The sequence below is a fragment of the Leguminivora glycinivorella genome, chromosome 14 (assembly GCF_023078275.1).
Source record: "Leguminivora glycinivorella isolate SPB_JAAS2020 chromosome 14, LegGlyc_1.1, whole genome shotgun sequence".
Classification (NCBI taxonomy): domain Eukaryota; kingdom Metazoa; phylum Arthropoda; class Insecta; order Lepidoptera; family Tortricidae; genus Leguminivora; species Leguminivora glycinivorella.
Window position 1 is genome coordinate 12,785,961 of NC_062984.1, and position 25,271 is coordinate 12,811,231.

Consider the following 25,271-nt stretch of genomic DNA (forward strand, 5'->3'; position numbering starts at 1 on the left):
GTATATACAGAATGATGTTCATCACACTCATCACCCAGCTACAGTAACAGCTCATCAACAGCAAGCACCTCGGTATGACAGTGTCTCACCTGCGAACGTCCACGTCCCCCATGCCCAACGGCGCGCATTCACCGGCCAGAACACTCCGTTCATCACACTCATCACATACTACTGAAGCAGCTCAATAACAAGCACCTCGGTATGACAGTGTCACCCCACGTAACTCATGCCGCTGTCCGTGTCACTTGGTCATCCATACCGCTGCCCGAGCTCAACTGAATAGTTGCAACTTGCAAGTGCCCAAAAAAGGTAAAATGCAGTGTTGTCTGAGCAAAAGACTTGTTTTGGAGAATTCATTTTTTATGAGATAGGAGGCAAACAAGCAGACAGGTCGCCTTATGGAAAGCGATAACTGCCGCCCATGGAAACCCGAAACACAAGAATTGTTGGTGCGTTGGTGGCCTTTAAGATGGGTGTACGCTCGATTCTTCAAAGTTAAAAATACCGTAGGCGACAATTCATTCCACAGGATTTGTATTCCTAAAATGTATCAAGTGGAGCCACGCAGATGTTTGATCCCGTGATCACACAGTGCCACCTGAAAACGTACATGAATCTTGGTGGCTCCACATCTTAACAACTTGGACCAGGGACCCATTTTTTAAAACTGAAAGTTACAAGTTACAAGCGGAAGTCTCTTTCCAACTTGTCATGTCAGACATTGACTACTACTTGTAAATTGTACTTGTATCATCGAGAAATGGGCCCCTGAAGACTAATCCTTCGTAAGGAAAAGAAATCTCTTGTTCACGAAACGCCGAATTTTTCAATCATCACAGTCCACTATACCTAAGGACAACAATAATCATTACATTCATTACACATATGTACTCGTACGAAAGATGATAACAACATTTTACATTTAAAAAAAATAAGCGCTCACATTGACAAAGGAAAGAACACTGTTATCACAAGACCACTAAATTAAAAAAAAAAACAATGTTCGATATATATTAACAAATTTCACTGCAAAGTAAACCACACGGCTCTGGGTTATTTAAATGACTAACTTACACCGCGGCCTCACGACCAGATGACAACATGAATTAGGTCTTTTATTGTCTACACGTATCTTATGGTAATGGCCTTATGGTACACGAGTTTTCCTTGTTACTATTGTTCTTTACCGCATGCCTGAATCTCTTTCATCTTCTAAGACTATCTTGACATTGAGAACGACATAATATTATTTCCTCTTGCTGATTCGATCGCTCTACGTATGTAGTACCTATACTTATTTTCTGTAATTACCTAATGTTATATCAAAACTCGTTTTGTTACTAATGGATGACGTTTAACCAAGTTATTAAAAATGACGTTACTATGTTGATTATTTAAGAAAAGAAAGGAAAAAAAGCAAAATAGTAATTAGAGAAGATTGAACCTCTGGTTCCGTGTAATCTCAATATTATCATTGTGTTTCTTGGTGGTCCAGAATTAAATGTTCTTAAAGCATTTGAACTGTTTTTATCCTTGTCGGGTTCAGGCTGCTTGTGCTTTCTGACATAATAATTAGAATGATGACCTTCCTCATAGGCTTTGTCCTTATGTCATTAACACATGAACTTGAACATCCTACGCAGGAAATCCTATTCTTTAATGTTTACTTTTAGGTTACGACATCCACTAGCGTCATTTTTACTTTTTATAAATTGGTCAAATAATACAATACGAGTATACTCGTAAATCTCGTAATACACCTCATACAGCGCGTAAACCTAATAAGGGCGATAAATGAAACCAGGCATATAATTCAATAGTGTTATCATTAATTAAGAGGTGTTTTTGAGTTACTCTTAATTTTCACCCCATAATAAATTTTTGAAAAATTTCCCAGCAGCAATGTACTGTAAACGTGGTTGCGATGACAATCAATGACAACTGTCAACGAGCGTTAAACGCGAGTGTCTTTGCATTACGTTGCGGGCCGAATTAATTTGTATGGATAAAAAAAATATTTCAATTTTAAGTAAAAGTTATCTAATTCCATTTTTTATGTCCTATACTCACCACCGTTAAGAGGTTCGCCCGTATTAGGTTTACACCCTGTATAGTTTACAAGTAATGCACAAGAAACACAAAATCATCATAATAATCTGAAATCTAGTAATAATACAACTATTTATGGCATACACATTTGACATCTCTAAAGGCTGTCATTTTTTTTTATGGAAATTGATACATGTACATTTGTAAGTAGATACGGTGGCAAATCGATAGTGAACCGTATTAGTGCCGATTTGAAGTCAATTTTTTTTATAAATTACCTTTTTTGTAATTAGTGAGTTTTGCTTGTCCCGTGACGACATGACGTAGACTAGTGGTGGGAAGCCGCCCCGCCATATTCCCGGGTGATATGACCAGCATTTGTATTAAAACTCATTTTTGACGTAAATCTGGCCGTCCTCTAAATACTCCTTTTAGTATTAATGAAAAAAGTTTGCCCACCACTGACGTCGACCGTTGAATGATTTGTTTTAGAACGGCGAGTGGCAGTCTCGAGCAGCGGGTCCCGCCGGCACGGCGCGCAGGAAGCAGAGTTTCCCGGCGCGCGCGCAGCCCGCCCCCGCGCCGGCGCACAACGACGCGCCGCACTGGCCCGCCGCGCCCGACAACGTAAGTGTAATCTATCATTCGTTCATCTATTGTTTTAGACGCTCAGGACTCAGGACGCAGAACTTATCGGCACGTGTGTCGTGTTTCATTAACAACTCAATTTCTATTAACGTTTGTGGTTCGTCGCGCATAACATTTAAATGCTGAGAATAAGGTACAGATGGCATGGTGAGCACAAGTCAGGGCGAGGCAACGGATCAATTGCTCAAATGGCTCTTTAATAAATTAAGTCTTCCCTGTATTCACTCTTACATTAGTGTTATATTTATGAATAATAATTTAAAACAATTGAAATCAGATCTATATTATTCCTACTTATTAACTTCCCCCTGACATTCCAGCAAGAGGCATCCGACACATCAACGGGGTCCCGCTCCGTGCCGCGCGTCGAGCTCTCCTGCAGCAACTGCGGCACGCACACCACCACAATATGGCGGCGCGACGCGCGCGGCGAGATGGTGTGCAACGCGTGCGGGCTGTACTACAAGCTGCACGGCGTGCCGCGTCCCACCGCCATGCGCCGCGACACCATACACACGCGCCGCCGCCGCCCCAGACACGACAAGCAGCGGAACAGTACGTATTCATCACTTATATACATTACATACTAGTACGGCACGCACACTGCCACAATATGGCGGCGAGATAGCGAGCAACGCGTGCGTGCTGTACTATAAATATATGTATGCATACTACATCAGTACTACTTTAGGTATATCCTTTTGATAGGGGCCTTTATTGTATATTACTTACTTATATTTTTTGTATGCAGAATCCCGACGCGGGGCCAATACATGTGCAGAGCCAGCCGAGCCGCCTGTAGCGGCCGAGGGCGCACCCGAGGAGGCAGTACTGGCGGCGCTACGGCGGCAACTGCAGCCGCATCTGCTAGCCGCGCTGCATGCACAGAATACGCGCCCGCAGGTATAGACTTCGGTTTTTATTTTTGCCCAATTGATTCCACCATGTACTTAAGGCTTAAAGTTCGGCGTCCTCTCCCACTCACAGAGCGTAAGGGACAGATATTATGCTGCCTCAGCCACGTGACTCAGATTTAAATAGCGTCTCCACTTGCTCGGCCTAGAGACGAGGCAGCCGGCTCGACCACTATATGATCTGTGGGCCTACAATGCTAAAGTACGCACGTAAAGGACGCACCTACGTTTTAGGCTTTATCACACTAGCGTGCTATGGCACCTGGAGGCCCAGATCATATAGGTAGTGTAGAATAGAAGATAGAAGGTTATGGTTATGGGCTTCGGTTTCCACACATGGCCTCGGAGAAAGAGGCCATTGTGCGTGCTGTATTTGCCGACTACTCTCAGAAGCGCAGAATCCTCCTGGTGTCTCCACAGGCTTCTCGAAGTGTCCTGAAGATATACCTCTCCACACTATGCTCCTCGTGCTGCCCCTCGCGCTGCCGCGATGTTGCCCTCTCCGGCCACACACACTGCCCTATTCACGCGATTATCGCACTAGGTTATTGCCGGACCGCCGACTCGCGCCAAGAAACCGACAAAATGGGGAGTGGTGGGCATGACGAGGAGCATGACGAGCGGCATGACGAGTAGCGCGGCCACACTATGCCTCTGCCTACTTGCCTCGCTACTTCCCACGCCGCTCGTCGAATGTGTGGCAGAGGTAATAGAAGGTACAATCTACATATAATAAGTCTGTATTTCCTTTCCTCCAGGTGGGCCGCAGCGCGCCCGAGTACGACGAAGCGCCACTGAACCTCGTGGCGTCGCACGCGGCGGCCGAGGAGACGCACTGACTGCCCTGTGATACCGCGCACCCGCCCGCCCCACACTCACTAACTGCTGAGCCAGGTGTTCGCTAACGGTTGCGATCGACTTCTCTTGGTAACCTTTTCATTTCACACGATTAAAGTGAATAAGTTTGACCTCTTATCTCCATCAAACGAGAACAATTTGATCAGCGTAGGAGATAAAGTTGAATGCCTTTTGTTTTGGAATCGGGCGAAACTGGTTTTAGAATTATTTATGTTACCATCGTATCAAAGTTTGCCAAGAAAATTCATCGCTCTCCCTAGCTCGTTACATCCATTCGCGTGTACGTGTTAGGGCTTGTTTTGTAAAAGAGGATGAACGAATAAAGGGGTAAAGGGATTATATAATATTAATTAAGACATTTTAAACCTTTCTTTTACAAAGCAAACTCAACACGTCGCATCATAGCGATAAAACAAATTCAAACGCATAATTTAATAACCATTTTATACTTTTATTTATATTATTTAGTTATACAAGGCCAGTGTCAATAGACAAGAAATAACCAAGGATTTTTAGTTTACATTTACAGCGTCAGTAATTGGGCATTATGTTACGTATAATAATACCTCCATACAGTAACAATATTTATTTTTTGAGCAAAAGTTATCATTCAATATTTGTGCACATTCTGTCTCATAAGTAGGTATTTAATTTAGACATCATTGGTTGATTTACATTTTGATTCGATCAACTTCATTATTGCATTGGATAACTTAGTCACAAAAGTATAATTTCAGTATTGTAGTACAGCATCGAGTTAAGTTTGTCTGGTAACGTTCGTATGTTTCAAGCGGTTCGATACTGTACGTAGAAGGTGTGTGGGGTTATTGTTAATATTATGATTAAGATAATTGGTCCCGAGGCGCGAGCGCTCTCAGGACAGTGTCCAATCTAAAGCTATGACGAATATTTCGTCGTGGTTTATATGATAAGGACACAAGACCCGCTCTATCGAGCATACGTTACAGTTATTAATAGATTGTAAAACTACTGGTAGGCTCCAAATGTTGACAGAAATGTTACAATTTTGTCGAAAGCCGCTATAGGGCGGGTCGCGGGCCGGATGCCAGTTATAAAGGCAAAAGTGAAATCTCGTACGTTAGAAACACGATGATAAATAAGTATATTAAGCCTTGCCTTAAAATGCTCTCTTATTGATGAAATTATATAAACGGTTACCTTTTTCAGGACGCAAGTATTCGTTTAGAATTACGTAATTTAAGATATTGTAAATTTGATTATTTACATAGTACCTAGGAGCGTTAAAGATAAATCATTAAATTATAGCGTTTAATTTATTTCCCTTTCGGTCAGTATTTAAAATGTAAGTATTCTTTCTGTCGAGTATTGCCTTAGTTCTTTAAGGTTACAACGTTAAGAAGCAATAATGACAAATGAGTATCTACTTATCGTAACGTATACGTTATGCGAACCATTTATATATTTTGATAAATCGTAAGGTGGTAGGTTATAGATACCGTTCAATAGCTTCGTCGCAATGTTGTACTAGAGCAGATTCAAGATTTCCAATAATGAACAGTTGCCTTCGTATATTATACTAATCTACATTTTAAATGGTATAGGCGAAGGGCTCATGTAGCGGCGTGGCATCGCTTCGCGTAGCAGTGTCACGCCGCTGCGTAGCTTTTGCGCCATAGTTTCTCGGCATTATTAAAATAGATAAATAATTTAGATATGATTTTTATGTTAGAAACATAATCTTTTAATGTGTGGATATATTCATACATTCGCGAATGTGAACACATTCAACAACAGCGAACAGCCAAAACGTCGAGGCATTATGTGTTTAAATTTACCGTGAACACCTCATCGTGGTCAGTGTCTATTATATTTGTAGCAAAAGGCATTTACGTTATGTGCTCAGCGTATGTTTTGTTGTTGGCAGGCGCGCGCCGCCTGATCGCCGTCCCTTTACTTGATATTCTCTACTTAATTTAGTTGTATTGAATTCGTATTAGTGTCAACCCCCACGGGCCAGTAATAGACAGTCTATGAGACGTTGTGATACCTTAGCTAGGGGCCGCGAGTAGGCTCGCGGCCGAGTGATCCTCTCGCAGCTATTTTTGTCCTCTTTGTCACGTTTGACGCGCTAAGCTTACCGTATTTTATAGCTTTAAAATTGAGATTATTTATCGTTTACTATTGGGATCACCGTATGTACTCGTATAGTTCGTCAGTGTGGTAGTGTTACTGCTTAGTATTGCTTACTCTTACTCGACGAGGCGATGGTAGTCTTCTTGACAATAAACTTTCGTAACATTTAGGGTTTAAATTAAACTGTTCTCAAATTATGCTCTCTATCGGACTTTTCTAGCTCTCTGTCGGATGATATTAAAATCGATCTGTGAATGATATTAAAGGAAATGCACGCCAAGTGCTTATTTTTCTATAGGGAATCTATTTTGTGGAAAATAATCTCGACCGAAGAGTCATTCTCTACACGCGCTGCTATAGCTGCTGGCATTAGTGATACAGTATTATTTTATTAAATTTTATCTTTGTACATGTCTTAGGTTTATTATTATTTAGTATTTTTGTAGTTTTAATAATTGACGTCTGTTATTATGCTATCGGTAATCGGTATCAGGTGAATTCTCTCTTGTCAAGTACACACTAACTATGTTCCTTATGAAACTGTATTTTAATCAATTATTTATTGAACTTGTTGAATCAACTTCCCTTATGTTCCCTTAACTAGAACCGTAGCATTAACGAGTATTGACGCCTTTAGATCTTCCAATTCGGTTATTTATAATTTAGGTTAATTTATGAATATCATAAGAATTTGATGAACAATGTATATCGATATTTAGTTACTAACAAACCGGTTGTGTTGTGTGTGCTTATGCTCTAACAAGCATGTGTTTGTGATTTTGTTTATGCCGTTCTGTACCGTGAATTCGGCTGCAGACAGCGACCTTAATGACGTGTATTATTATAATTTATGCTGAAATATTGGCTTCGAATCTCTTTGAAATTCCAATTATATTAAACACCGTTTCTCAATACTAAAGACTGACAGACACGCGCTATGTTTTCAGAACCATGTGCATTGCTAGCACAGTAGCGTGTTCCCCTTCCGTCTAACGTGTATCTCTGTCGAACTAACTTCAAATTGTTCTATGAGAAAGAGACAGCTGACTCGACCTAGACAAACGCTACTGTGATAGCTGACGTGTATTGTGTGTATTAGTTTGTGCAACAATGCACTTTCTCTAGTAGCGATCTAAAGATGACAAAAGTATTGTAATTAAAATGTGATATTTGTTTGAGAATGTAAGTGCGTGTTTCCGAAAAGCAATAACATTGTGATAAGTGAATGAGCATTTTTTGCGAAACTCAGGCTTATTCTGTATGTAATAATACTGTCAATTATGTATTAGGAGCGGTCCCGCCCACGGGCGTCGTAGAACGTGTGATTATACAACTGCATAAGCAATAACGATATGATTTCTTTATACTACATTATACATGCAGCTACCTTGAGCTGGTACGTACACTAATTTCCAATTGTCGATTGGATGAATGTTTAATACTCATACATGTAGCAGATGTAATAAATTCGAATGTAATCGAAAATTGAAAAAGCAATATTCCGAATAGAAAGCTTAGGAGGACCATTCGTAAACGATAAGTTTGTCTTCAAAACGATCTATGTACTACATATATTTGTATATTGTGTAAGTTTCAGCATAAATTATCCACTGAGATTGTGAGCACGTGCGGAATACTCATTGTGAACATTAATTATTGTTGTATAGATGATAAATAATGTGACTTACGCAGGGATGGATACTTAAATTATTAAAATTTTAACTGATATATTGGCTATGTAGTGAGTAGAATATTTTTTTACAAATAAATGATAGCAGCTATTAGTGTTTTTCATATTCCCCTTCATGATCCTTTCCTTCACTTTTTCAATTACTGAATAACAACATATTCAGTGATTCTTTCCGAGTTTAAAATTCTATATTTCCAGGATAATCTAATGTTTATCTTTGTTTCGGAGTATTCGCTTTGCTCTAGATTCTATATGATAGAGTTCCTCACGCGGCGGCGATGATCCTTGTAGCGCAGCCCATGGGTTCCCTCGCGGAACTATTTGACAATGGTGCCACCGCCTCCGCAACGACTATAGTGCAGCTGTGCAAGTACGTCGAAAACGAAATCGTCCACTCGTTACTAAGAATCGTACCTCCATATTTAGCGCCACCTATTAAATACATTGATGATGCCTACAATTTTTGGGGAAAATATGATTTTAGCCACTTTCAGGCTGCGAAACAGTGCCATCTAGTTTTAAGCCTAAAAAGCCCATACATTTCAGGGATACGCTTTCTTGTATGGGCTTTGTCAGTCCCGTATTACAGTGAAACCTGGCAGGCAATTATGGTCGCGCGATAAATGATAAAACATCTGGCCGTCCCTATCGCACTTACTAATAGTGCGATAGGGACGGCGCGTCTATCGCGCGACCATGCTACCCGTGCTGGTTAAGTGAGACCTGGATAAGTGAGAAACCTCTTTAGTTGGGACCCAAGGTGCGGTCCCGACACTTTTGCACCGATTTACCTCTATTAGTGAGACAAAACAGACCTCTATAAGTGAGATTAGTCTTTTCGATTTTATAGTCACATTTCCCTCTATTAGTGAGACAGAGTGTGTATAATGTGTGTGTGTTAATTGTTTGTTAAGAAGTTTATAGGAATTTACCTCTGTATCTGAGATACAGTCAATCTATGACCTCTGTAACTTGGACTTCATTGAAAATCTACTTCCATATTTTTAATAATTCTTAGCCTATCTTTAAATTACGCGATTGATCATTTTTGTGTTCAGGTGAGTTTAAGGGTTTTCTTGGTAATTTTAAGTAATGAAAACTAAAATCTCGATAAGTAACATACTTAAAAATATTAAAAAAAAAATACTTTCATAATATACCTATAAAAGTTTTAAGACACAATGACGTTAGTGTAAATGAGACAAACATTTTATTATGCCTGCCTAACTGAGACCCTGAATAAGTGGAATACCTCTTTAGGTGAGATAAATTTTGTGGTCCCTTGAAGTTTCACTTATCCAGGTTTCATTGTATATCGTTTTTGGTTGTAATAAAACACAGCAATAACTAGCATGAATATATTCAAGTAACAGTGAGTATGGGCCGCTTGAGCGCCTGCCTGGCGCGGCGGCGGCGCTCCTTGCCGCGGCGCGCGCCGGTGGCCTCGCGGAACAGCTGCTCGGATTCCGCCGCCTCCGCCTCGCGCCGCATCCATTGCAGAGCGTGCACGTTGTAGCCGACCGTGTCCTGTCACACATCGTGGAAGCTTCTAATAGTTGTCAAATGTCGTGGCTATGAATATGAATATGAGATGTCGAATATAGTTTATCAACGAATAAATGATTCGATTGACTGGTTTCATTGTTGTAAAATCGAGACATAAAAAGTCTCTGCGTAGGACCAAAGTAATTTTAGCCAGATCAATACCGGATAGTCTTTTTTTGAGGAGGGAGGGCAAAAACAAAAAAATGTCAAATGTGGCGCCCCTTGGACTCGACGAAGTTCGAATTTTGAGCCCCTCTTGGACTTGACGCCAGGGACATGGGCCCCGGCTCGCTCCCCCAGATCCGGGCCTAAGCCAGACTGCCAAGGCATATTATTTAAGATTAAAGTATTTGTGGTCAATTTAATTGATTTAATGGCATAATATTTAAAAAAACCACAAATATATTTTTTACCTAAAAAAGGGATAAAAATTGGGGGGCAAATATGTGGTCCATTTTTGCAATGTTTCACAATGTTTGCATTATTAAATAGAGTGTTAAGCGGTTATATCTGGTAGGCTTGTTCAGTGGATACATGTAGAACTCAACATCATAGTGTAATAATAATGGAAAAAATGGATCAGTTACAATTGCCCCCCAGTCGAGATTTGCCCCGCTCCGCTGTACCTTAGAACAGTCAACTTACTCGCATCTCCGACAGGCGCATCACAGCTTTGGCTTGTATTTGTATGAGCGGCTTGAGCAGCGCTTTGTGTGCCTTCAGCGGCGCGTGGTGAACCTTGAAAACCAAAATTTATTTAACTACATATTAGGCAATCTAAAACAAAACTTGAGATTTCGACTAGGTGAGTTAGCCGATTTCACCGGATGTAACCATTTTTAAGACAAGACCTCAGGGTTACTTCACTACATGCCTAGACGAAACCGAGAATGCATTCAATGGAATAACAGTTGCCAAGCAAAAAATATCCTATATTACAAACTTAGAATTTCATTTCGATTTTTTCTGACTCGGTATAGATTCAGTCGCAAACTATTGCAAGTCAGGAGTAAATTCAAAGAAAGCATTAGTTTACATGACTATGTCATTGTTTAAAGAGTTACTCCATTCTGTTTCGTACCTTAAGCAGGAATATAGCTGTCCGGCAAAGAAGCTCGGTGTTGGCACCACGTTCGAGCATGTTCGGCAACATTCGCACGATCTCGCACGCGGTGTTGAAAGGCAGGAGGAGCAGGGCTTCTTCTAAATCACTGGAACATAAATAAATATTGGTTAATTTGACACCACAGACCAATACAACAAGACGGCCCTTACAGGGCGACTCGCGGTCACCAAGCATACGACAAATCAGGTGTATAAAAGTTTGAACGCGCGCGACACCGATCAGTAGCGCCCAAGTATACGACCCGCTAACAGTGTTCGTGTCCGCTCGGGAAAAAATCTTAAATAATTAAATTTGGTTGCAAACAATGGTCTCTTGCAGCATAAAGTGGTGTGGCAAGTCTTCTAACACTTCCACATATAAAAAAGATGGAATAACATTCCACAGTTAAGTCAAATTAATTATTTTGTTGAATATTGTTTATTATCCGCGGAGTTCATTTATACTGGTCAATATGGTTGTACTGAGCGGCGCCGAGACGCGTCCATCCCTTTTTGCCTAGTTAACAATGCGATATGCTGTCCTTTTCACGTAAGCGACTAGGGATGGGGCCATGTTAGTTTATGTCTGTTGCGGGAACTTCGTACTACCGTTCGTACCATGTGCTACCATTTTATGAAATATAAAAGAAAGCAGATTTGTAATTGTGAATAATTATCTAGAATCTGTAGAGTCTGTAGTGTTATTTAGTTGATTGATTAGTTTGGAATATTTAGTTGGTAATTTAACTTAGTAAACGTAAGTAAAAATGCACAGTTTAATTATTAGTTACTAGAATGATTTTTATTGAGGTGCTATCACAATCATCATCCTCCTTGCGTTATCCCGGCATATATAAAAATAAAATAAAAAAAATAAAAAAAAATTATGTGTGCAAAATTTCAGCTCAATCGGTTAAAAATATCTGCTTTAAAAGTTGCATGATTTCACCCGAATATACTAACATTGCAAGTTAAATAAAAGCTTGCAAAAACGCCTAACTTGCGCATTTCTTACCATTACTTGTAGAAATAATACTTTATAACTAAAGAAATATAAATAAGTTAGAAAAACTGCTATAATATTATAATTTGTTGCAAAACAAATTCACCACAGTACTGGTACCGGTACCATTGTCTATAATAGACATGTCCCATTCCCATCCCTATGGCTAATCGTAAAGGCGCGCCATTATTTGAAACGACCAATGGCAGCACCGTGCGCTCCCGCCTCACCCCGCAAGGATTGGTGATTTGCGTCTCGAACAATATCGCTTGCATTAGGCTTCTAGTGGGGTGTTCTGTGTTTGACACCCAACCTGCTGGAAGGGACTGATGGGACTGCCGCGATACTGCAGCGCATCGGGGATGTTCGCGGGGGCGCATGTGGTATGTTTTAAAGTTACCATGCGCCTGCGGGCTGCATCTTTGGTGTGACGTATACGTGCCAGCTAAAACAACGTCTTGTCAATGATTGCGGACAGGTTTTGCCCTTATGTCGCATTTTGTTGTGGGCTTCATGCACCTGTGGTTGACATAGTGAGGAATAACTATAGATAATGGTTATATTATCATTGTGTCAATCACAGCTGCTTGACTTTTTAATATGTGTTTGTGTTGTTTTTGTATCTTTGTATTTTATTGTAAATTATGAGTTGTGTTACTCGAAATAAATGAATTTTAATTGTATGTCGTTCATATTGTCGGTTAACATGTGCATTGTTAGCGGCTATTAATACCATAGGTGTGGCGATCAAAGGGTTGAGTACTTGCCACTTGGCGCGTATCTTCTTTAGTCTCTAACAAGAAGTCAGTTGTACAGTCAGCTGTAGAGAAGTAGACCCCCTTCCATACAAATTTGTATGCAGGGGGGTCTACTTTTCCCTGCAGCTGACTGTACGTGGCCATGACTAACTGCGGCTGACTGCGGGCTTCGGTGCGTTCCATCTTGTACCCCACATCAACGTACGGACACTATTATCGATACATACCGAGAGGGTTCACGATCCACTGTTTACGATAGGCGTGTCAATTGTTTTTTACCTGGCACGTATCTTCTTCAGAGTCTCCAGCAGGAAGTCTTCTTCGTTGTCACAGTTGTACGCGGCCATGAGTACCAGCGGCTGCACCGGCTGCCCGCGCACTTCAGTGCGTTCCTTCTTGTACGAGACGCCGATGGACAGTCACTGTTATCGATATATATTCGTGGCTTTAAAGAGTATAACGTCAATTGTTTTGTACCTGGCGCGTATCTTCTTTAGAGTCTCCAGCAGGAAGTCTTCTTCGTTGTCACAGTTGTACGCGGCCATGAGTAGCGGCGGCTGCACCGGCTGCCCGCGCACTTCAGTGCGTTGCTTCTTGTACGAGACACCGATAGACAGTTACTGTTATCGATATATTCCACGATAGCCGTGGCTTTAAAGAGTATAACGTCAATTGTTTTGTACCTGGCGCGTATCTTCTTCAGAGTCTCCAGCAAGAAGTCTTCTTCGTTGTCACAGTTGTACGCGGCCATGAGTAGCGGCGGCTGCACCGGCTGACCGCGCGCTTCGGTGCGCTCCTTTTTGTACGCGGCTCCGATGGACAGACACTCCATTATTGAGTCCGCCTGTAGGTAAAGAGAAGATAGAAGAATCAAGGGTTGCAACAGGGCAACTTGGCAACAGAAAATACTTCAAATACTACATTACAATACGATAAAAGTGAAAACACGACCGTAGGGAGTTTTTTATGTAAATCGACATATGTGTTGCGAATTTCCTCTTAGCACGACGTTACAGTACATAATGTTATGACCCTTTTTGTACTTCGCGAACTAATGAGGAAAAAATACTGTAAAATTATATAAAGACCTTTGGTTCTTGTATAAAAATAATGTACACTACCGTAACTGGTACTTACAGCTTTTTCAGCTCCTATGGTTTTCTTTGTTGGCATCGCGAGGCCCGGTAGACCTGGTACAGGTGCCTGCAAAAAAAGGACATTCATAAAACTATCCCGTAATTTTCGAAAGTTATCTAACAACGCAACATGTTTCCAACAATGAAATAGGCATTAAAAAAAGGAAATATTTCGTCTACACTGTTCCAAAGTATGGAAACTAGGGGCGAATCTGGTTTTGTTTTTGTTTCATATTTGACGAGCCCCATCTCTTGGTTTTCGGTGTCACTTAAAATGAAAATAACGCCGATGCGAGACTCGCGAAGCGTTTTCGGAGCCACACGTCAGACAACCAAACATCGACCTTCAAATCAAGCTAGAATAGACATCTGAAAGTCGCTACTGTCGCTAGCAGACGTCATTTTAGTTCCCTGATATACCTAAACGGGCTGGCCAAGAAATTGGTCTAAGGCGACAGCGGCCATAGGTCCGAACGGAAAGTCCCATCGTTTTGTCTCGCTCCCACCTATGGCCGTCACTCGGCGCTGTCGCATTGTTGTTGAGGGCGGGCCGTAAGAGTACATACATGTGTTTCCCCTGTAGCAAGCCCCTCCTCCTGCTCATCGGTGTCGCCCAGCACTAGCGGCTCATCTGTGCGTGTGTATAATCGCAAGGCGTTCTCTGACCCGCACGAGGCCACGTGTAAACCACCCGCACCGACGGCCAGCGCGTGACATGACCCTGCGTGACCCTGGAAATAAACAAATATGGGTGAATCCACGTAAAAGTAACGTGAGTCACGACTTCATCGAGTATTTATTTGAACTACAGCAGCAAATGAAAGGATCTATGCATATATGTATCTGGAAAGTAACACTTATTTATAGATAGATTATCATTTGAACTTGCATCGTGAATAAATGGAACATGCCATAAAATCGTGACTCATGTTACTCTTTGTCGCGGATTCTAACATCGACAACTACTCACAAAATCTCGAATCTTTAAAAAATGGTCATGCTTTGATAAGCAGCCATTGAGATGAATTTGAAGCAGGATATGAGTAAATACCTAACACTTATCTTCCCATCCTTCGGATAAGAAATAAATGCGTGCTGGGAACGAACTAAAGAGTCGTTGTGCGCAAGAGATCGACTTGTGTGGCAATCTCAAGTTCATGCCCCAGATCTTGACGTTTCTCTCGTCCGAAGTCATATAAAGCGATACTACACTACTAGTACAGATGTAGTGCGAAAAGTTTTGCCTTCATATTGTTACGGAAACGTACGAACGTGTCATGCTATTTCAGTCAGTCTCAGTACAAGATGTACTGACATTAACTGAACTAGCATGACAAATACGAACGTTTCCGGAAAAATACGAAGGAAACCCTTTTCGCACAATCTTCAACGAGGTAATAGCATGAATTACTTACTTGTAGTGTGATAATACTGATAATATTATCATATGAATCCACATCCCATTGCTTCACCTTCCCATCTTTAGACGCAGTGAAGAAATAGTGCGTGCTGGGAACGAATTGGAGTGACGTCACAGAGTCGTTGTGCGCAAAGATGGACTTGTGACAGTCTCCGAAGTCCATGCCCCAGATCTTGATGTTTCTATCGTCCGATTTCGTATAAAGCTATACTATACAATCTTCAATGAGGTAATAGCATGAAATACTTACTTGTAGTGTGATAATATTGTCATATGAATCCGCATCCCATTGCTTCACTTTCCCATCTTTAGACGCAGTGAAGAAATAGTGCGTGCTAGGAACAAACTGGAGTGACGTCACAGAGTCGTTGTGCGCAAAGATGGACTTGTGACAGTCTCCGAAGTCCATGCCCCAGATCTTGATGTTTCTATCGTCCGATTTCGTATAAAGCTATACTATACAATCTTCAATGAGGTAATAGCATGAAATACTTACTTGTAGTGTGATAATATTGTCATATGAATCCGCATCCCATTGCTTCACTTTCCCATCTTTAGACGCAGTGAAGAAATAGTGCGTGCTAGGAACAAACTGGAGTGACGTCACAGAGTCGTTGTGCGCAAAGATGGACTTGTGACAGTCTCCGAAGTCCATGCCCCAGATCTTGATGTTTCTATCGTCCGATGTCGTATAAAGCTATACTATGGACTGTATCGTTAATTATAGGGACAAAACAATCCTCGTCTAAATGTTGACATGTGCATAATTTTGTATTATTATGGTCCGAGAGTATGATCTGAAGGTATTGGTAAGTACTTTGTGATATAAGAAGGTCTGATATTTTTTTTATTTTAGGGACTTTATGGTACTTTCATTAAGGTCTAGCAAATACATTTCGGACAACCCCTAATCTGGCTTAATTTGAGAATATCTCAAAGACTCTTTGTACGATTTCGACAAACAAAGGTTAATATGCTGCCTAAATATATTTTTTAAGAGTCCTCTTCATGGTTGTTCAATTGGGTACTTGCAGAATAAATGCGGTGAATTTATATAATTAAAAAAAAACGCATTTTTGAGCAACGTTCCGGATTGCCGTAAATGTTTGATACAAGCAGGATGAGAGAAATAGATAAAAACAATTAGGCATAGGCCATGTCTAATAGACATTCATGGTGTTTGAACAGTGCCTAAACCAGATCGATATAAACAGTGTATTATAGTTAAATTCGACATCAAAGTCGGAGTTAGCGTAAGCGCCATGCCACATTTTCTAAATGGCCGCCATACACAGATAATGAACTTTATTTTTTAAAAATAACAGTGGCTAGACTATGTCTAGATATTCTGCTTTGTGGATCATGTGTCGTTGAGGTTCGCACTGTACAATTTTTTTTCGCAATTGTGTCGTCTTGTACGCACTTTGTGAATTTTCTAGTAGCATTTGTCCGAAATCGTAATTGGTACTCGGGAGGATTAAGTCAATGCTGTCTAAACCACATGCTTTACATCGAGTTTCTAGGACAAAATGCGTACCTTATTATGTGCCTTATTAAGCCCATGTCTTGTTACAAGAAAAAAATATAATAGCAAATAAATACGGCTACTCAAAGTTGTCTCCATATTTAACGATACAGTCTTTAAGCAATCTTCAATGAGGTAATAGCATGAAATACTTACTTGTAGTGTGATAATATTGTCATATGAATCCGCATCCCATTGCTTCACCTTCCCCATCCTTCGACGCAGTGAAGAAATAGTGCGTGCTGGGAACGAATTGGAGTGACGTCACAGAGTCGTTGTGCGCAAAGATGGACTTGTGGCAGTCTCCAAAGTCCATGCCCTAGATCTTGACGTTTCTATCGTCCGATGTCGTATAAAGCTATACTAAGCAATCTTCAATGAGGTAATAGCATGAAATACTTACTTGTAGTGTGATAATATTGTCATATGAATCCGCATCCCATTGCTTCACCTTCCCATCTTTAGACGCAGTGAAGAAATAGTGCGTGCTGGGAACGAATTGGAGTGACGTCACAGAGTCGTTGTGCGCAAAGATGGACTTGTGGCAGTCTCCGAAGTCCATGCCCCAGATCTTGACGTTTCGGTCGGAGGAGCCTGTGGCGATGATGTTGGAATCGTAGCTGATGTCCAGAGCGTGGACTGGCAGCTTGTGGCCGTAGAGTTGTAGGTAGAACTGGAAGAAAAGTGAAGTTAAAGAATGGTACTGTTTTTTAGTTATTATGCAGTCAGTTTTGTAACGACGACGAATATAGAACAGAAAACAATATCACATCGTTATCCATGATTCGGTAAGGGCCAGTTGCATCAACCACATTTGACAGACACATCATCGTCACTCAGCAGATGTCTATGAAACTTCCCATGCAATAAAATTTAACGAACGCTTTAACGGCGACAGAAGGTTTGATGCAACCGGCCCTACGTAAATTATTTGCATTTACCGCGTACTTAATTAACTTGTAGCTTAAGTCGACAAGATTTGTGTACGCCGTAAACTGATCAAGTAATCACACAACATTATATCTGGTGCCGTAGCCGAATGGCATTTCTGCGACGCGAAACGAAAACGAAACGCAACGAAAGGTAGTCTGGCTCTGTCGCGCCGATATGCAAGAGCGATAGAGATAGATATCTACGAGCGTATCGTTTCGTGAGCGTTTGTGCCATTCGGTTACGTACCCTGTTAAGTTCATATAAAAACAAGAAGAGCGTACACCCATCTTAAAGGCCGGCAACGCACCTCCAACACTTCTGGTGTTTCGGGTGTCCATGGGCGGCAGTGATCGCTTACCATCAGACCTAGTCAATCGCGACCTGTCTGCTCCTTTTTCTCCTATCCCATAAAAAAGGTACATACCTTAAATGTGTCAACGAAGAATATTTTGACGGTGGAATCCATGAGCGCCACCGCAATGAACTTGAAGTTCGGACTGATCTTGACTGCAGTCACCGCCTCTTCCAGTTCCAACGTTCTTGTGTGGAGTAACGAAAGAACCTGAAATTAAAACAACAATGTAGATTATCTTAATTAAAAAATCCATACTAATATTATAAATGTGAAAGTGTGTGTGTCCGTTTGTTTGTCCGTCTTTCACGGCAAAACGGAGCGACGAATTGAAGTGTTTTTTTAAGTGGAGATAGTTGAAGGAATGGAGAGTGACATAGGCTACTCAAGGATTGTCACTTACTACGATCCTAACATACTTACCTCTTTCACTTTCATAACAATCGATTCATTCAATCAATTAGCTTACATTAATAAAAAGAAATAAAAAAAATATTTAATAAAATAATTTACACATTGCACATTTGCACATTGAAATTTTTTCCTCAGTCACCCGTTGACCACGAACGCTGTAAAGAGTTCGAAACGTCGGGATGAGTTTTAAATTCATTATACGCGATTTAATCCGTTTCCATAGTTTTATTTCATAAAATAATTCGATTATTTCCCTACTTCGTTATATTTTTAAAGTTGTTTATTATAAAACAATACGTACTTTGGCTTTAGATTCTCCCGTGGGATCCGGTATCAGCTCGAACTGCCAAAACTTCACAGTCTTGTCAGCTCCGCCGGAAACACAGCCTCTCTGGAAAGGAACAATGCTTATTAATCTCATTATTTTATTGCTTTAAAATTCGTTTAGTTCGGGAGCAAAACTTCAATGACCGTGCCAATGGCCGTATCCTAGATGTGATAGATATAATATGTGCGCTAACTGTCCAGTAATCGACTTTAATAAGATGGCATTACTGCCGGCGTTACAATAGAGTTGGTCAGATGTATTGTAAGTATTATACAAGGACAAGTGGCGTACTAGAAGAGAGGCCTATGCTCAGAAGTGGGCGATAAAGGGCTGATATGATGATGATGATGATTGTAAGTATAAACGTAAGAGGGCTTTGGTCTTTCTTTGTGTCTTTGGCGTTTGGTATCCAAATTAACGAGTCTATTACTACTCCCATTCCGATACTAAGGGCCGGTTGCATATTGTATGGGTAGTTCCATAGACGTCTGCTGCGTGACGATGATGTGTCTGTCAAATGTGGTTGATGCAACTGGTCTTAATATCCGAAAGTATACATACATACATACATACATACAATCACGCCTGTATCCCATAAAGGGGTAGGCAGAGCACATGAAACAACTAAAGCTTCGGGGCCACTCTTGGCAAATAAAGGGTTAAAAGAAAACGAAACTGTGGCATTTCAGTGACAGGTTGCCAGCCTCTCGCCTACACCACAATTTAACCCATATCCCATAGTCGCCTTCTACGACACCCACGGGAAAAAAGGGGGTGGTGAAATTCTTAACCCGTCACCACACAGGCAATGGAAGGAACAATGCTTATTAATCTCATTATTTTATTGCTTTAAAATTCGTTTAGTTAAGGAGCAAAACTTCTATGACCGTGCCAATGGCCGTATCCTAGATATAATATGTGCGCTAACTGTCCAGTAATCGACTTTAATAAGATGGCAGTACTGCCGGCGTTACAATAGAGTTGGTCAGATGTATTGTAAGTATAAACGTAAGAGGGCTTTGGTCTTTATTTGTGTCTTTGGCGTTTGGTATCCAAATTAACGAGTCTATTACTACTCCCATTCCGATACTAAGGGCCGGCTGCATCAAACCGTCTACCGTTAAAGTGTTCGTTACATTTTATTGTATGGGAAGTTCCATAGACGTCTGCTGCGTGATGATGATGTGTCTGTCAAATGTGGTTGATGCAACTGGTCCTAATACTCCGAAAGTATATTACTCGAATTAGGTACTACCTACACAATAATATTACGGTTCATACCGAGTCAGGCGTCATGGCGATACTAGAACACTCGCCCTGATGCGCAGGGACTGTCTCTATGACCGCCCCGGCGCCCACGTCGAGTATAAGCAAGGAGCCGTCAGCGCAGCCCGCGGCCGCGTGGCGGTCGCCCGGCAGGAACGTGAGGCTTGTGGGCCGCCCTGATGTTAGGGGGATAGTGCGGAGGCAGGACTGGTTTGGTCTGAAAAAAAAAAACAATTAATTTATGCCATTGGGACCATGGCTGTACTTTCAACTTGGATGATGCGTCTAGTTCAATTGTGGTTCAATCAATCAATCAATCAATTATTTATTCGTGATAACTACAAAATACACAATAAGAAAACAGAAACAGCAAATAAAAGAAATTAAACATATAAGTTACCACGAAATGGTCCCGACTCAGCATAAAATGCTAACCCAAGGGTCAGCGCTGGTCTTCCGTCGGGACCATTTTGTTGGTCACGAACGCAGCTGTACGACGCGGACCCGTGACATAGTGCAGCGCAATGTTTATAACTAATGCACCAGAATTGATGTTCCACTTACTTTGCGGCGAAATTTAGCAACATTCAAGGAACTGTTTTAAAGAGAACACAAAGTACCTGAAATCGTAGCTATTTTTGAAATAAAATTATGATGTATGGAAAAGTAACGACGTAACATCTGACGGCCCTATTTGACACCATATAAAATGAGGGCAGTACCAGTCATGCACGTAGCAAATATATTTCTGGGAGTTTGACGTTATCCGATATATGATTGTTAACTTGGCTAGGCTCTCATGTACTTTGAATTATACTGAACTAAAGTAATAGCTGAATGTCTAAATTGGTTTCATTGGATTGGAGCATGATAATCGAAAAATAATGAAAATACCTGTTCCACAATTTGATGGAATCAGCCGACGCGGACAGAACGGCTAAGTTATCGGAGCTGATGGCCACACAGCGCGGCTCCTTCTGGTGGCCGGGCATTCTTATCTCTTTAAGACATTTCACTGGAACAATGTGTTTAATATTTAGTAAGGTTAGTGCCAAGTTTAGGAGGTCAACAGCTTTTTACGTAAAGAAGTAATCAAGTAATTTATTTGCTTTCATGTAGTACATTGGGTCTTATACAATAAAAGTTTCATACATGAGCCCCGTAAGGGCATGGCAATTCTTAAAAGTAACTTATACTAACTTACACTAATATTTTTGTTTTACACTAGGTAACTACTATAACATGCTTATTATTATCTATAGTTGATCATTTAAGTATTCTTTCACAGAGTAGTACGTTTTAGTTACTAGTAGTTTTTTAATTTATTTACAAATATATTAAATTTTACTTCTTTTTTAACATCTTCAGGTAATTTATGGCCAGACGAGTGTAGTTTTAATCGAGAGGGAGTAGATCAGTCTTGCTCTGCCACACCTTTGTCAACCTCTCAAACGTCATGTGTGGTAGCTACACAAACATCTTTCATCCTTGGTTCGTACTTATCAGAAAACTGTGAATGTTTACCTTCATCCTCCTCAGGCTTGAGACTGTAGTTCAACAAAGTTGTTAGCGAGAGTATTATTATTTGGTATTGTGGGCCTTTGTGCGTCACGTCGACCAGTAGCGATCTATTGTGACGGCCCTTTAGCGAGAGTAACACCAACACGCAGCTCCCCCGTAACGCCAAGCAGTAACGTGTTGAACTTGAGCTTGGCGCTCAGTTTGATGCAGGCCAGCCACCTTACTTCATCTTGTACCATACATATTACTATCAGGAAATAAATGCTTACCTTCATCTTCTTCTTGCTTGACACTGTGTAGTTCAACAGAGTTGTTAGCGAGAGTAACACCAACACGCAGCTCCCCCGTAACGCCAAGCAGTAACGTGTTGAACTTGAGCTTGGCGCTCAGTTTGATGCAGGCCAGCCACCTTACTTCATCTTGTACCATACATATTACTATCAGGAAATAAATGCTTACCTTCATCTTCTTCTTGCTTGAGACTGTGTAGTTCAACAGAGTTGTTAGCGAGAGTAACACCCACACGCAGCTCCCCCGTAACGCCAAGCAGTAACGTGTTGGACTTGAGCTTCGCGCTCAGTTTTATGGAAGTGAGCCGCCGCACTTCGTCAGTTAGCGTCAGGAATTCCACCACGTCGGGTGTGTCGGCGGGTACTTCACCAGTCTCCTTTTGTTTTCTAAAAATATATTGAGATTATAAAACGATATGAATTTGCGTGATAGACGAATTTTTACTGTTTGCACTTATCATTCAATGGTTTAACTAACGTTTTTACCGCCAAAGACAATGACATTTACTAAATATTCATTAACATTTAGTAAAGTTGACAAACCTCTAATCATCATTTGTCCCTTTTCATACCAATACGTCGGAAAGGAAGAAACCTTGCAAAAGGGACTATCTAAGTTTGCCTATATAAATAAAGACAAGTATTACTATGGTGTAGGGAAATCTAGGTCAAAACTGTAGCAACCACCCCACAATCTAAAACACCTTTGCAATGAACAAATCTCTACAAGAACTATATTTATACTCACATTAACTTTTTCCTCTGCTTTTTTATCCTTTTACTCATCCTTTGCTTAGCCTCTTCATCAGTACAGAAGGAGAATATTTCCAACAGAGAATCGGTCCCGTAACACGCCAATATGCTCTGTCCAAGATCAGTGGTGAGGCCTACCACGCGCCCTTTACCGCCGCGCATTAGGGTGCCCACTTGGTGACATTGTAATACCTGAATGAACAAGATGAATGAGTAATATTTCTATATCAGCCTTTTGCCTCACCAATTTTTATCAGATGTGGCTAAACCCCAGAGGTTTACAATAGTGGCACTTTTGTAAACGTAATTTAAGAAAAAACTTACAGTAAATTAAAAAAAGAAAAAAATCTTAAACTTTTGTATAAGTGTATTTAAAAAAAACATGTATACTTCCACATTTGTAATGTTTTATTGCTTTCTATTTATAAGTTTGGCTTTGTACAACCCAAAAACATATTTCACATTTCATGTATTCTAATACTTATTATGTAGGTATGTACTAGATTCACTTACTGAGCTATCTTCCAAGTTGTCTGTTTCCTCCAGCTTGACAATCTCCATCTGCCTGATGAGCTTGTCCTCCTCCTTAACATCAGATGTCCAATTGAGCTTCCACACCCGTAGTTCTTGGTCCATGCTGCCTGTCACCAGGTATCTCTCCTCTTTCATTAGAACAGCTGACCACACCTAGGAATTATTTAAAATATTATAAACACATTTTGAAGTTTATAAAAGTCCAAAAACTCAAAAATACTCAGTATCATTTGATATATTAAAAGAGGGAAATAACTTATCACTATTTAGAAAAATATAGTTCATATGTTACCAAAACAAAGCTGAATATATTTATTTTGTCTACCCGTGACCACAAATATTGTGATGTTCGAAAAGTCGGGCCAAAAATATAAATGTAAATCTATGCCTGCTACGCCGCGGTCCCAGGTTAAAATCCCGGTAAGGGCATTTATTTGTGTGATGAGTTCAGATATTTGTTCCTGAGTCATGGATGTTTTTTATCTATATAAGTATTTGTATATTATATAAATCGTTGTCCGAGTACCTGCAGCACAAGCCTTCTTGAGCTTATGGTGGGACTCAATCAATCTGTGTAAGAATGTCCCATAATATTTATTTATTTTTTTTTATTTTATTAAGTGTTTACGCAATTAAGTTCAGTTTACTTCTAAAATTATAAAGCTGAATATGTTAAAATAAAATATCAAGTATCAATAGCAACATAATCTTAGAGGTCTGTAAGCCAAGTCAAGTTTCAGTTTACTCAACATATTTGTTTGATATTCACCACAGCTACGCATATACAGAGCCTTAAAAAGTGATATAGATTTGTGATATAGATGATAAAAAAATCTTATGTTTATACCTCCATTTGATGTCCCCCTAAAGTCTTAAAGCAGTGTTTAGTTTCAATATCCCAGAACTTGACAAAAGTGTCCTTTGATGAGCTCACAATACAATTCTTCCCATTAATGAATAGAACACTAGTTATAGCACCTTTGTGGCCGCTGAATCTTGCAATACCAGTTTCTGATACTACATCCCAAAGAATCACTTCTGTATCCTGTTTAAGAAAAAAAAAAACAACATTGTCAATGTAATGTTAAATTAAAACTTTATCACAATTTTAATTTCCATATACATACATTTCTTGGGTCTGAAATCTTATTGCAGCATTAATAATTAATATGGGTTGACATCCTTATTTTACAGAACCAGTAAAATATTTAATTACTTTTATTTTTTAGTACTAAAGAACAATAAGATAAGTGTTTAGACAGTGTTTCATTTCCTTCATGTATTATTTTTATAATGAACAAAATACCTTAGATCCAGACACCAGCCGGTGCCCTTGTTCGTCATACTGTAAGCAAGTCACAGCAGACTTGTGACCAGCAAACTGGCAAACAATCTCGTTGTTAACGAGCTCGAACACGCTGATGTTGCCGTCCACGTAGCCTACCGCCATATGGTTGCCCGTCGGGCTCGCTGCGATCTGAGACACTACAACATTTTCCCCAGAGAGCACTTGTGCCTAGAAGTTAAAAATTATATCTATTTTAAAAAACTTTGCAATGTTACCTAGGTATAGGTATATATCATTATAATTTCCGTTAATTGCTAGTAATTCACGAATGAAGTTATATAGTTTATCTTACCTTTTCTCCAAGTCTCATGTCCCAAATAATAACATGCTCACATGCACCTACTGCTACATATCGTCCGCTTACTCCATTTAAAGATACATGTGTACAATTACAGTCAGCACTAGCGATTATGTTGAAAGTGCCGCTGGGCGCATAACGTAAATATTGCTTCGTAAGACCCATATTTTAAATCAATTTAATACAAGAATAACCTAACCATGCTTATTTTGTTTACGATTTTGCGCAAGGTATGGTATGCATGCTGTCATTACTGTCATTTAATTTTGACGTATAGCTTCTGTTCTACGCAGTATATTTTGGGCAGCATGATCAATAAATCTATTTTTAGAAAATTGGATAGGATACCAATTTATGAACATTAATCACTTCATTGAGATTAATAAAAATGGTTTTCAAATTTTAATTGTAGTTTATTAACATGGAACCATAGATATGTCCAGAGAGTTTAAATTATAAAATCGTTCAT

At 40.2% G+C, this 25,271-nt stretch overlaps 2 protein-coding genes across 2 annotated transcripts in view; one reads left to right on the forward strand and one right to left on the reverse strand.

Annotated features, from left to right (window-relative positions):
- LOC125233133 overlaps positions 1 to 8,365 on the forward strand; it is a 50,902-nt gene extending 42,537 nt beyond the window's left edge. The window contains exons 6-9 of the mRNA XM_048139005.1: positions 2,542 to 2,676; positions 3,018 to 3,252; positions 3,449 to 3,600; positions 4,370 to 8,365. Coding sequence (XP_047994962.1) covers positions 2,542 to 2,676; positions 3,018 to 3,252; positions 3,449 to 3,600; positions 4,370 to 4,450 — 603 coding nt within the window. The 3' untranslated portion in view covers positions 4,451 to 8,365. The remainder of the gene's footprint in view (positions 1 to 2,541; positions 2,677 to 3,017; positions 3,253 to 3,448; positions 3,601 to 4,369) is intronic.
- A 1,253-nt stretch (positions 8,366 to 9,618) lies between these two features.
- LOC125233610 (WD repeat-containing protein 3) lies at positions 9,619 to 25,040 on the reverse strand. Its single transcript, XM_048139671.1, has 17 exons — positions 24,797 to 25,040; positions 24,463 to 24,672; positions 24,004 to 24,201; positions 23,136 to 23,309; positions 22,618 to 22,814; positions 22,039 to 22,256; positions 20,953 to 21,073; positions 20,074 to 20,275; positions 18,766 to 18,855; positions 18,123 to 18,260; positions 17,169 to 17,438; positions 14,387 to 14,551; positions 13,822 to 13,887; positions 13,368 to 13,528; positions 10,901 to 11,030; positions 10,465 to 10,557; positions 9,619 to 9,801 (listed from the first exon to the last, which is right to left on the reverse strand). The coding sequence occupies exons 1-17, from the start codon at positions 24,965 to 24,967 to the stop codon at positions 9,637 to 9,639; spliced, it is 2,769 nt and encodes a 922-aa protein (XP_047995628.1). The 5' UTR covers positions 24,968 to 25,040; the 3' UTR covers positions 9,619 to 9,636.
- Between the last annotated feature and the right edge of the window lie 231 nt (positions 25,041 to 25,271).